This window comes from Osmerus eperlanus, chromosome 3 (genome assembly GCF_963692335.1).
Source record: "Osmerus eperlanus chromosome 3, fOsmEpe2.1, whole genome shotgun sequence".
In the NCBI taxonomy this organism is placed as follows: Eukaryota; Metazoa; Chordata; class Actinopteri; order Osmeriformes; family Osmeridae; genus Osmerus; species Osmerus eperlanus.
Window position 1 is genome coordinate 20,124,093 of NC_085020.1, and position 13,541 is coordinate 20,137,633.

General features: G+C 47.6%; 2 protein-coding genes across 3 annotated transcripts; both read left to right on the plus strand.

The window, feature by feature from the left end:
- Positions 1 to 1,088: 1,088 nt before the first annotated feature.
- LOC134017757 (tubulin alpha chain) lies at positions 1,089 to 4,926 on the plus strand. The gene is made up of 4 exons (XM_062457746.1): positions 1,089 to 1,243; positions 2,631 to 2,853; positions 3,355 to 3,503; positions 3,821 to 4,926. The coding sequence occupies exons 1-4, from the start codon at positions 1,241 to 1,243 to the stop codon at positions 4,796 to 4,798; spliced, it is 1,353 nt and encodes a 450-aa protein (XP_062313730.1). The 5' UTR covers positions 1,089 to 1,240; the 3' UTR covers positions 4,799 to 4,926.
- A 269-nt stretch (positions 4,927 to 5,195) lies between these two features.
- Positions 5,196 to 13,046, plus strand: dnajb2 (DnaJ heat shock protein family (Hsp40) member B2). 2 transcript variants are annotated; one of them, XM_062457756.1, is made up of 11 exons: positions 5,196 to 5,699; positions 6,459 to 6,570; positions 7,240 to 7,349; positions 7,797 to 7,847; positions 7,958 to 8,074; positions 8,356 to 8,454; positions 8,672 to 8,798; positions 8,891 to 8,961; positions 9,183 to 9,488; positions 12,209 to 12,271; positions 12,607 to 13,046. In XM_062457756.1, the coding sequence occupies exons 2-10, from the start codon at positions 6,506 to 6,508 to the stop codon at positions 12,235 to 12,237; spliced, it is 975 nt and encodes a 324-aa protein (XP_062313740.1). In that variant the 5' UTR covers positions 5,196 to 5,699; positions 6,459 to 6,505; the 3' UTR covers positions 12,238 to 12,271; positions 12,607 to 13,046. The 2 variants fall into 2 exon arrangements, with proteins under 2 accessions (XP_062313740.1, XP_062313739.1); XM_062457755.1 differs by having other exon boundaries at positions 5,197 to 5,699; positions 6,453 to 6,570; positions 12,607 to 13,045.
- The last annotated feature ends 495 nt before the right edge of the window (positions 13,047 to 13,541 follow it).

Here is a 13,541-nt window from a genome sequence, read left to right on the forward strand (position 1 = left end):
ACACATTATTGGGTTTCGCTTGAAAATGAAAATAAACTGTGTTCAGTGTGAACAGAAACCTTCCGCGTGGCTTCCAGTATATCCACAGCATGACGGAACAAAGTATTGATCTTCAATGAAAACAAAGTAATTAGACTTAGTTTCCTAAAGCTTGTTGTTCTAGATATGGAAGGAACTCTGTGATTCTCCACAGCAAGACCTTGTGTGGCATGCTGTCTGTCAGTCCCCCTCCCCCCCCTCCCGTCCCCCTCCCCCTTCCCCCCCTCCCCCTCCCCCCCCTCCCCCCCCCTCCCCCCCCCCCTCTCCACCCTTCGTCTGAAGAATGTGTACTATGAATAGCCCCCTGTCTAAGCCCCTGAATACAATCCAGCTGCCTGCGAGAGAAGGACCGAGAGAGAGATAGAGAAAGAGAGAGAGAGATAGTGAGAATGAGTGACTCGTGTTGTTTGTATGTCTCTTCTCCTCCTCAACAGTTTCAGGAACAATCAGCCCAGTGTAGTTCCTCCTTCTCTCCTTTCAGGGTCTGGGATTTCTATAGAGTTGTTGTCTTATAAAAACAACTTATGTAGTCAAATAAATGGTCACACTTTCCATTTCCATTGTGTTTCATAGTAGTTCACTTCCATTTGAATGTGAGCTTCACTAAACTTACCCAGACTGTGTGTTTTTATTAGTGTCTCTGTTATGCAGTCTTGTCTCGAGATAGAGCTGTGATATGACACATATTTAGAGCTGTGATATAACATATTTAGAGCTGGACAGGATTTTGAGGAAGTAAAAATGGCTTCCAGGGGATATAAGTCTTCTAAACTACAAACCACATTGTCGGTCTGGGAGACATGCACGGTGTAACAGTTTGACACAGTCTATATGGAAATCAGAGCATTGTAAATGTCACGCGACCTATATGCAAACGTACTCTGCCCCTGCAAACAAACTTTGAACCAGAGTCTAAACGGCTCAACCAGTCAGTACACATACCGCCGACACGCTAATGACACAGCAGAGCGGCTGAGAGACTCAAGCACTTCCTCTTCTTTCACAGCCCCCTTCCCTCTCCCGCCAACAAGAGTCCTCCAGCCTCGGCTTCCTGCCTCCCCCTCCCCCTCCCTTCCTCCTGCCAGACCCCGCCTCTTCCTCTCCTCTTCCCCTCGCTATATAAACTCCACCTTTTTCTCTGCGCACCACTTCTGCCTTCTCTCTGATTCCTCAACGTCAGCCCGAAGGAAAAGCAGACAAAATGGTGAGTACTGCTGCTGACGTAGACAGATGAGACAATAGAGCCTCTTTCTCTTCCCTTCCCTGTGTTTGATCCTTAGACGAGATGAGCTGCTGCCTACTTCCAACAGTGATATCATCATGTGTCTAGCCTTTGTCATTTGAACCGTGACAAACAGATTGATTTCAGCACATGTCTTCTCTGAAGATTTAGACGAGCCCATTGTGCTGAGGGAGATACAGAGGGCGTGTTATGGCATGATCATTTGAATGAAGAGTTCTTTGTCTTTCCCATACAGTCACACGCAGCCCTTTAGAACAATGTTGGTCAGGTGACCCTTCCTTACGAGTTACTCAGTCTTTGATCTAACTTGTTGATCTTGTAACCGCTGTTTGGTCAAGAGAAATCTGATGATTCAACACTCAGCACCTCTCCTCCTGGTTTCCACGAAGGCCGAGAGGGATGTGGAGGGATTTGGGGGAGGATTTGGCTGGATGGGGATTGACGTACTGAGAGACCCGGCTGTGTGACTTGGTGGCCATTTTAGCTGCAGCTGTTCCAGAGAGTATGAGAGATATCCCCTCCTCGTTCCACTGCAGCTGGACGGGCAGGGCGGGAAGAGGGGGAAGGGAGACGAGGACAGAGGATGGGGGAGGAGAATCGATGGGGATGGGGGAGGAGAGCAGAGGAGGGGGCTGGAGAAGAGGCAGGCCCACAGTGGGGCTGGCACCCCTCCTCTCTGACGCACATTTTTTATCCAGTTCCCCTGTTCGTACACAGACATACCAAGCTGCCTCTCCTCTCTGTCTGCAGCAGAGACACCAGCCAGTTTAATCCTGTGCTCCGGCTCTCCCTGGGGATAGAGCAAAGCTAGCCAGCTAGTGACCTTACATGTCCTTTAGCTAAACAGATAGCATCATCTCTCCTGAATGACATCATCGAACTACAGTAGCAACATGGGAGTTGAAGGCACAAACAGACAAACTGGAAATTAGACAACAAGAGCATAAATAATTGTAGTGTCATAGAGACTTAAATACTTCTAATTTAAAGCTTTTTATATCATTTTTTGGAGGTTACCAGGCAGGATTATCTTCATTGAACATTCCAGAACACTAAATATCATAATCTCCACGAATATAATCGTTTCAACTTTTATCATGTACATGGCTCAGCAGAAAGGAAATAACAACAGGAAGCTGAACATTTTAACAGGCCTAAACAGATACAGAAGTGAAAGATGTTGAAAACACTGCTGATTCATTCTGAAAGAAACGATTTCAAAACCTTCATCTTAATTACTTGCGACCAAGCATTAACATATACATAGTGAGGTCATTGTGACAAATTTGAGGTGGGAGGTTTATGACCAGACACACCCTAACCTTTCAACTTCTCTCTCTCTGTCCAGCGTGAGTGTATTTCTATGCATGTCGGCCAGGCCGGAACCCAAATGGGCAATGCATGCTGGGAGTTGTATTGCCTGGAGCATGGGATCCAGCCGGATGGCCAGATGCCCAGTGACAAGACCCTGGGTGGAGGAGATGACTCCTTCAACACCTTCTTCAGTGAGACAGGAGCAGGGAAGCACGTCCCCAGAGCCATCTTTGTCGACCTGGAGCCCACCGTCATCGGTGAGTGAGGTCGTCCTTCCGTCTGGCTCATCTGGTAGAACATGATGCTCTCTGCGCCATTTGGTTCATTTCCCATAGGAACCACCCAAACTACTCCATGTATTTAGTGGACACTTTATATTTTACATTTTAGACATTTACAAGTAAAAGTTCACAAAACATTTGTATTTTCTCACCGAGAGAGATTCTCTAGAACTATAGAGTTATTGAGCTTTCACTCAAGTGCTCTTGAGCACAGAAAAGATAAACATGTAGATTAGGAAAATTAATCGAGATAAAACCTTTGACCAAATGGGTTTATCTAGAACCAACAAGAGTCATATGTCTGAGTCATCAAATGGGTCTTTATCAAAATTAACAAAGACTTAATAGTTCTTGGTAGCATTGTTATTCTTGGAGAGTACTTGTGAGTTGTAAAAATGAATAGGGATTTTTGGTTGGATAAGAGAGATGTTAGGTGAGTACAGTATGTTGTTGACCCCTCCCCTTTCTCTCCACCAGATGAGGTTCGTTCAGGAACTTACCGCCAGCTGTTCCACCCTGAGCAGTTGATCACAGGCAAGGAGGATGCTGCCAACAACTATGCCCGTGGACACTACACCATCGGCAAGGAGATCATCGACCTGGTGCTGGACAGGACGCGCAAACTGGTGAGTTAGCGATGTGAACACTCCCTCAACAATACTTTTTTATGGTCTTCAGAAGTCTCGTCCGAGTAGATATTTGAACATCAAACTGTCTGAGTAAATTGGGAGTTCAAAAAGGATCTTTGGTGGTCATGGGGAATCAACTTTAAAAAAACGACAAAATGTCTTGTTCTGGCTTCCTGGTAGCAAACATTGATTGGTTTAACGAGGTTTTATTTATAGCGTTGCCACAGAAGAACAACTGTGAAACCTTTCATTACATTACATTCATATTAAAGTAGAACATGAGATGAAGTCTGTTTGTGTTCTGTGTTCTCCAGGCGGACCAGTGCACCGGCCTCCAGGGATTCCTCATCTTCCACAGCTTCGGAGGAGGAACCGGATCTGGTTTCACCTCCCTGCTCATGGAACGCCTCTCTGTCGACTACGGCAAGAAGTCCAAGCTGGAGTTTGCCGTCTACCCGGCTCCCCAGGTGTCCACAGCTGTGGTGGAGCCCTACAACTCCATCCTGACCACCCACACCACCCTGGAGCACTCTGACTGTGCCTTCATGGTGGACAACGAGGCCATCTATGACATCTGTCGCAGGAACCTTGATATCGAACGTCCCTCCTACACCAACCTCAACAGGCTCATTGGTCAAATCGTCTCCTCCATCACTGCCTCCCTGCGCTTCGACGGAGCTCTGAATGTGGACCTGACAGAGTTCCAGACCAACTTGGTGCCCTACCCTCGCATCCACTTCCCTCTGGCCACCTATGCCCCGGTCATCTCTGCTGAGAAAGCCTATCATGAGCAGCTGTCTGTGGCTGACATCACCAACGCCTGTTTTGAGCCTGCCAATCAGATGGTGAAGTGCGACCCTCGTCATGGTAAATACATGGCCTGCTGTCTGCTGTACCGTGGTGACGTGGTGCCCAAAGACGTCAACTCCGCCATCGCTGCCATCAAGACCAAACGCACCATCCAGTTTGTGGACTGGTGTCCCACCGGCTTCAAGGTGGGCATCAACTACCAGCCCCCCACCGTGGTTCCTGGAGGAGACCTGGCCAAGGTCCAGAGGGCCGTGTGCATGCTGAGCAACACCACCGCCATCGCTGAGGCCTGGGCCAGGCTGGACCACAAGTTTGACCTGATGTACGCCAAGCGGGCCTTCGTGCACTGGTACGTGGGTGAGGGCATGGAGGAGGGAGAGTTCTCCGAGGCCAGAGAAGACATGGCCGCCCTGGAGAAGGATTACGAAGAGGTGGGCACAGACAGTGTTGGAGAGGAGGATGAGGAAGGGGAGGAGTACTAAAGGGATCAACATAAGCTAACATTCCAGATGTTTACAGAAAGGTAGACAAAATTCCCTGCAACAATGTTGTCCAGCTGTGTGACCAGTTGTCATGTCATGACAGTGTCAATAAACAAAACTTAAACCTTCACTGCTTCATTGATTCCTTAATTTAGACCCTCAACCACCATAATAAATACCAGTTTTGTTGTCTTTATTAACAAAAGGACCATGCTTACAAGTGCTTGATTATGTCTGCTATACTTATTCCAGTCATGAGATGGCATCAAAGACCAGAATGATGTCGTATATGAAATTCTGAAACGGGTTTGTTTATTTCATAGCCGCGTTTCAGTGACAGATGGGGATTCATGTTTAAACGCATAGCTACAAATAATTTTCAGTATAACAGACAAATGACGGTAAATATATCCCGTCTCTCGTTATTTTCTTTCGGCCGTGGAAGGCCTAGACACTCTCGTGAATTCTGCAACGCTAATTATAGTTAGACTACGATTTTCCGACTTTTATCCATTGCTGGCCGATCTCAGAACAACAGCCAGACTAGGGTGGCGGGTGCTTCGTTTCGAAACGCTGGTATGTTCTAGACGTTCTATTTTTTTCGAGCGAACTCAGCTGATTGTGACGTAGCACGGCGAGCCGGGAGAAGGGCAAAGTGTGTACGGCGGCTGGGCCAGAGAGACAGAGGAGAGGGCTCGTCAAGTTATGGTCCGGGGGCAGGCCGCCCGGGAATAAGAAACTATTACGGTTGGATTATATTGTTTCGTGGTGGTGGCAGGACGTTAGGCTTATTACGCGGACCCTCGTCGACTGAAGAGCGCGCATTCCAGAAGCAGTCCATAATAATCCATTCCTATTCTAAGAGGGGCGAGGACGGACAGTTGGCGACACTCTTAACAAGGTATTGGTAGCATAGTGTATGATCCAAACCTAATAATCCATCGTTATTGTATAGCGTTGTACTGTGTGATTTAACAACGAACCGTGGTGTTGCGGTTTGGTGATATCCTATAGGCCTACGTTTACTTTACTATTCCATTGATGCTCGTGTTATGACTAAGGCTACTTGCATACCATATTAGGATATATTTTGTTACTCATACTGTATGTCCCTCTCTAGGATTTGAAACAGTGTTTGTTAGCCTTAGTTGGATGCCAGTCTATCGTGTCTCGCGCCCTCCCTGCCGCATGTGCCACTCTTGCAGCTGTCAGTTGCCATGACTGAGCGCGAGCTGTAAATAACGGCGTCCAGTTGCAGAGCGCATGGCCAAAACCCAAGGGGAATACCGGTGGACCGGGTCCACGCCGTTAGTCTGGTTTACAACCCAAGTGTCAGTGGAACTAATTAGACACTTCAAATAATGATCTATCGTTAATACATAGCCTATAATCCTATTCTAGGATATTGCCTCAATATATTCCACGCAAACACTGCCCCTAACAATTTATGGTTGTCAATAAGATCATGTTATGATCGTGATGATCACAGTAAATCCCCCAGTGCCTCACAGACAGACCCCGGTGGGACGTTAGGAGTCCTAACTCAGGACCTATGTAATGAAGTGTGCAAGGGGGTTCTCAGTGTGTGTGATTGTTACTGTTATCAACAGGTGGTGTATGTAACTGACTTGAGGTTGTGTGTGTTGTTTGCCAGTGGAAGTGTGTGTGGGTTCCCTCTGACTGTGTGTGAGGGAGGAGGTGGGAGTCATGGTGGATTACTATGGCGTCCTGGGAGTGACAAGGACCGCCACTCCTGAGGACATTAAGAAGGCGTGAGTATGATCGCTCCGATAGAACATTCTGTAGACACTGACTCAGGGTCTAAATATAATAATATTTATGAATCAGTCCATGCTATTATTAATGTGGTAGCCCCCCTATCTATCTATTTATCTATCTATCAATCTATCTATCAGTCTGCCTGTCTGTCTGTCTGTCTGTCTGTCTCACACAGTCCACCTAACTCTCTGTCTGTCTCTCTAACTCTCTTTCTCTCTTTTTCCATCCCTCTTTTTCTCCTAGTCTCTTTCTCTGTGTCCCTCTGTCCATCCTTCTATTCATCTTTTCTCTCTCTCTCTCTCTCTCTCTCTCTCTCTCTCTCTCTCTCTCTCTCTCTCTCTCTCTCTCTCTCTCTCTCTCTCTCTCTCTCTCTCTCTCTGTCTCTCTGTCTCTCGCCCAGCTGATCAGTCTGATACAGTAGGTGGACAGTGTGTGCTGAGTCAGAATGACTGAGAGTGCAAAGCTGATTCATGTTCAGCGTCCCCAGGGGGGGCCAGATCTAGATCTGTGTCCACTCTTAGATGCTGTGGGCCAGTGCCCTGACTAACTGCTGACTGGCTGGTTTTGTCATACCCCACCATGCCACAGTCATCTACTTATATCCACCAGCACTAGCAGTAAACAACTTTTGTGTGTGTGTACATATGTGTGTGTGTGTGTAGCTACAGGAAGCAGGCCCTGCGTTGGCACCCAGACAAGAACCCAGACAACAAGGAGGAGGCGGAGAGGAAGTTCAAGGAGCTGGCTGAGGCCTATGAAGTCCTGTCAGACAGTAAGAACAGACCTGAGACCAGCCCATCCTCTCACATGATCCCATCATTCACTACCAGGGACAGGGCAGTAAGAACAGACCTGAGACCAGCCCACCCTCCCACATCCCATCATTCACTACCAGGGACAGGGCAGTAAGAACAGACCTGAGACCAGCCCACCCTCCCACATCCCATCATTCCCTACCAAGGACAAGGCTCCAAACTGACCCTAGACATTAGACCTACACTGACAGAAACTAGGAGTCCTGCAGTCATACCCCTAATCAATCTCTATTGTTCATATTTTTCTTCACTCACTGATTTAACTGTACGCTACTGTATTTGATCTTACCGTATAAAAGGCCTCACAGCTCCACACTCTATTCTACTTACTGTAAGTTTGCTGTACTCTGCTGGACTGTGGTACGCTGTGTGTAACGTGGTGTTGTCATGTCCCTGTCTGACAGAGGGAAAACGCGACTCGTATGACAACTTTGGCACAAACAGGCCACACACAGGTGAGGAACAGCTGTGTGTCTCTGCCTCCGTGCCTCTGTGGAGACACGCCCACCACAGAAGCAGACCGCCACCAGTCACGGATGTGTTTGTGTCGCGTCTCTCTGCGCAGGCTCCTGTGGGTCTCCAGGGCCGGAGGACTTCCAAGGGTTCACCTTCACATTCCGCAGCCCAGAGGAAGTGTTCCGCGAGTTCTTTGGCGGTCAGGACCCTTTCGCCAGTTTCTTCGGTGCGTCTAACCGGGCCTCCTTTCTCCATGTGTAGAAAACTAACCTTTGATTGGTTGACGCGCCGCAGCTTCACTAAAAAGTTGAACAGCAACTTTTTTTTACGCCCCACAACGCACAAATCCCATGCTTTGCGCTACCCCATAGCTCCTCCCCCAAGTCCAAATGTCATGAATAATGTACCCTAGTACAGTGTAACAGTGTAACAGTGTACAAGTGTAACAGTATACCAGTGTACCAGTGTACCGATGCCAGTGTTTAATCTCATCCTCTGCTCTCTCAGATGACTTCCCCTTCGGAGGGATGCACAGTGGTTTCCACGGACACCCAGGCTCCTCCCGCCTCGGCCCTGGCCGATTCTTCTCCTTCCCCTCCTCCGGAGGTACTTGTGGAACCTGCTAAGAACATGCTTTGAACACGCATAGAACCTGCTTAGAACACACTTAGAACATGCATAGAACCAGCAAAAAACACTTTGAACCTGCTTAGAACATACTTAGAACATGCTCAGAACCTGCTTAGAACACGCTCAGCATATGCTGGTTATTCCCTCTCAACACCCTTTAGCTCGGTGAGCTAACTCTAGTTCTCTCCTCCAGCGGACTTCACTTCCTTCTCCTCGTCCATGGGGGGGGTGGACGGGATGGCCGGCATGGGCGGAGCCAGCTTCAAGTCTGTCTCCACGTCAACGCGCATCGTCAACGGCAAACGCACCACCACTAAGAAGTCAGTTCCCCTCCCCTGTGTGTCTGCTAGGAGCTTTCCTCTGTCTGGCGTCTGTTGTGGTATTATGGGATGGTGTCTGTTGCTGTCCACAGGATCAAAGAGAACGGCCAGGAGAGAACAGAGATTGAGGAGGATGGGGTTCTGAAGACTGTCCTCATTAATGGTAAATATCCCTCTCAGGATATATCCTATGCAGGCTGGTGTGTGTGTTGTACATTACAAACAAAAACCGATGTTGAATATGTTGAGGTATGGCTTGTGAAAGCCTCAAAAGAATGTAAACTTGGAAGGGACGTGTCCACCAAACTGTAATGTATGTGGACCGTCAAAGTGTCCCCTACCTGTGAAATGTCTACATACATGTGTGTATGTGTGTGTGTGCAGGCGTAAAGGACGAGCTAGCTCTGGCTCTGGAGCTCAGCAAGCGAGAGCAGCAGCCCAGCCAGCCGTCGCCGCGGCAACACCTCCAACATCGGCCGCCCCGGTCGCCCGCCGAGCGCCAGCCTCCGCGCCCTCCCCCCGCCACCTCCACCGCCCCCGCCCCCGCCCAGCGCTCCTTCAGCGCCGCGCCCTACTTCCGCTACCCAGAGGACAGCGAGGAGGAGGAGGAGGATGAAGACCTCCAGCTGGCGCTGGCCTGCAGCCTGTCGGAGATGGAAGCCCAGCAGAGGGCTACTGCCGTCTACCCAGGTGCAGGGGGAGGGGCGGGGAGGCCGAGGGGAGGGGCTAGGACGGGGGGCGGCGATGAGGGGAGGAGAGGAGGGGCGGTGATAGGAGAGGCGGGGGAGAGGAGAGGGGGGGGGGTGAACCCGAGAGTGTCGCCGGGGGGGAAGGTGAGGGACTCCGCAGACAGCGTTCCCTCCGGGCTGGTGGACGGGGGGGTGATGGAGGACGGGGGGGTGATGGTGGACGGGGGGCAGGAGGAGGGGGGAGGGCTAAACGAGTCCCCAAACACGGCGTCCCCCCTCAACCACCTCCAGGAGGGCCCTGGAGACCCGGCTGTTAAAACCAGCTGTACGAAGAAGAAGAAGAAGTGTGGATGTGTGTTGTGCTGATGTGTGTGTTGTGCTGATGTGTGTGTTGTGCTGATGTGTGTGTGTTGTGTTGATGTGTGTGTGTCGCTCTAGGGGGGATGACTGTATCCAGGGTTGAGCTTACTGAGGTCAGATGTCGTGTAGGGCTGGGCGATATATCGAATGTTAGCGATAATATCGCAATAATTTCTACGACGATGTAAAATTAGAAAATATTGTGAATATCGAAAATATATATTTAAAAAAATTATACTTAAAATTGCACTCGCACAGGCACTCTCTTTTGCTCTCTTTTTGTCCTATCACATAAGGACCTCTGCATGTATTGTTCCATGTGAGGTCTACTTTGTCAAGTTGCAAGTACCATGTTATGGCAACTGCTTAAATTTGCACTACACATTTTGTACTTTGTAACAATAGCTGTTCTATCTAAATAGTTTTTGTTGTTTTCTATTGGGGGCAAAAGAAAATCATGTTCTTTTATTATTTTAATGCAAATGCAAACATATCGAGATATATATCGAATATCGTAAACATTTTGACAATATTGAGATATCATTTTTTGTATATATCGCCCAGCCCTAATGTCCTGTAAGCCGCACCCACACTGGTCCATTGTGTTTGACCCAGTCTGTAGTCTCCATAGTAACCCTCCTGTCCTACAGAGCAGGATGTGCACTCCGCCTCCCTATTGGCTGAAGTGAGAGCCTGAGCGTTCATACAATCTAATGCAACCTAAAGTTTCCCCTTTGGACAGTAGTTCAGAGGTGGGAGATTCAGAACAGTGTTTCTAAAATACCTGTCTTCACTCCATTTGCTGGAGGTTTACATACACACATGTGTGTGTGTGGTGTGTGTGTGTGTAGTCTGTGGCCTGGCCGGCGTGTTTGTTTTGGAAGCTTTTCAAGTATTCGTATGGAATGTTCCGCGTGTGGACTGTCTGGACCAAGAGTCCAGAGAATTCCTACGATTCCTCGTACTGCCCTACTGAAAACTATCACTTCTGAAAACTAGAACTATCCCAGTTAGGTTTAGATAGAGAACACACAGTAAACTGTAAATATATAGAGATTCGATATATATGCCATAATGCCTTCAAAATGTATTGAATGTAGCGAGAAGCTGACCCTGTATTGAAAGTCAAAGTCATACTTATCTAGTTAAAGGTCATGAGACCCAGTCAGCTCATTGAGATTCCTTGTCTGCAACAGTCTTTTTCAACTGACTGACAGATTAAACAAAGAAGCACAGAATTACAGCAATGACAGACATGTCTAGAGGTCTTCAAAATAACTTCATTAACGAATCTTTGCACAAAATTACCAAAGTGAAAATACAGTCATCTTGTTTTGTGCCTTTAAGTGTGTGTGTGTGTGTCTGTGTGTGTACATAATGCTGCATTGCCAGTACGAAAGTGCCAATTCATAGTAGGACAGCTCCCCATTGACACTATCAGTGTGTGTGTGTATGTGTGTGTATGTGTGTATGTTTACTAGACATCTCTACAGTGCATTTGTAACCTGCCCAGTCCATCTCCTAGTCCAAAAACAGGATGTATATCATGGACTGTTCTGTTGATGTGACAAGATGATGTTTTGTGTTGACAACTATAAAGCCAGAACCAGGAGCCATGTGGTTTCAAAGTGGCAATAATGTATCTGATGATGAGAGCTGTGAACTTAAACTGAGGTAGCCATGTTGTCCCTGTGTGCTGCTGTTTGCCTTGTCTAAGCTCTCTCAATGGTCCACGTAGAGATGAGCGAGGGAGGGAGGAGAGACAGAGGAGAGACATGACAGAGAGAGAGAGGGAGGGATCATATTTTTTCTGAGAAATAGCATGTCAACATGTCAATGTTTCTTCACAAAATGTAAACAAAATAAACTACAGCTGAAATGAACAGTTGATATATTTGCACTTTTTTAGAATACTTTCACCAGCCTAATCAGACCTGTCTGTCTGTTTGTCTACCTTGTCTGTCTGTCTGTGTCTCTCTGGCTCCCTGCTTGCCTCTCAGTCTCCTTAGTCTGTCTGTCTACCTGGGTGTCTGTTTCCCTGCTTGCCTGTCTATCTGTCTGTCTGTCTCCCTGCTTGCCTGTCTATCTGTCTGTCTGTCTCCCTGCCAGTCTGTCTATCTGTCTGTCTGTCTCCCTGCCAGTCTGTCTGCCAGCCCACTCTTCTCCAGTCTTTCCTCTGGCTAGGCTAGCAAAGTTAGCTAGTTAGGCTGGCTATGTTGTTTGTGTGCAATTGCAATGCTTGGTGTTTTATTTGGGTCTCAAGACAATGTTGTTTTCTCCCCTTCCCATCTTCTGTTCTAATTGAGTTGTTTCTTCTTCTCTGGTGTCTCCATCTGTCTCATTTCCTGCTTCCTGTTTCAGACTCAGACTTCCAGGCCTTCACTGGCTGATTGGCCACTGCTGCTCCTTGCCCCGCCCCCCGAGGTAAAGCCCAGTGTGAACTTCAAGCACCAGCGTTACTCTTAAAACCCCTTAGAACCTCCCTAGACAATCCTTAGAACCTCTGTAGTGCACCCCCAGAACACCCCTCACACCCTGTAGAACACCTGTTAGTGAACACGTAGAACTGTCTGTAGTTCTATAGAACCCTTTCTAAAACATCTACACTCTGGTACCTTCTACCCTACCCTACCTTACCTTACCCTAGTCAAGCTTGCCCCAGATGCAGATGGTCAGATGTGGATGGTGTGAAGATGTAGAGCGTCAGATGTTAGAGGTGTTCATCGTAACCCTGCCTCCATGTCCCTCTGCTCCAACAGGTCTCAAACGCCACGAAGCACTTGTCTCTCTGCCTGGCTTGCCTGCAGCTGATCGTCACTTTCAAAGTTTTATTTGAAAAATAATCTCAAACTGACAATACCGATGTATGTACCGATGTGTGTGTGAGTGTGTAAATAGCTGAAAGAAAGACTGGATTCTTTGTGTTTTAAAAGCAACTCATCTCCATTAAATCCAACCTCGTGACTTACGATTTATACAAACGTGTCCTGGGAAACGTGAATCCTCACACACACTTTGCCATCTGTTTACTGTAGGCGTGTGTGTTAATGCTGCAGATATGTAGCGTAGGAGATACAGAATAGCACATTGTAGATAGTAGCCTTGTCATGCGCTGTGGTGTTTGAGAAAGTGGATGTTTGGAAGTGGAAGCCAATTTGTTTCACTAGTACAGTATTTATATTAGTGCTGTTCAAGAAGTCATGAGAGCTTTTATTTGGCCATCAAAGCTGTAACCGTAAACCGTCCTTAGCACCATCTAGTGCTCGACACCCGCAAATGCAGCCTGTGTACTGGGAACCAGATTACGTCACTGACGAGATGGTCTGAAAGTAACAGGTTTCACTCACTCACACACACATACACACACACACACATACACACACCTGCCTGCTGTTGCTTCACATCACAGTTTATTTAGAGTAAGTCAAAAATACATTTTTATAGATATTTTCTATGTGTTTGCTACATGAATAAACACAGATCAACAAGATCATTATTTACAGTAACCACACAGGTTTACACAGAAGACACCGACATCTGAACTCAATTGAAGTAGTGTGTGTGCGTGTAAGATAGAGAGCATGAGAGAGAGACAGAAATAGAGGACAGCGTCGTGTACAAAAGCAACTGGACTTAACGGTACGTAACAAAATAATTTGTGTGAGTCAGAAGCAAAGACAATCATGTTGGGAGT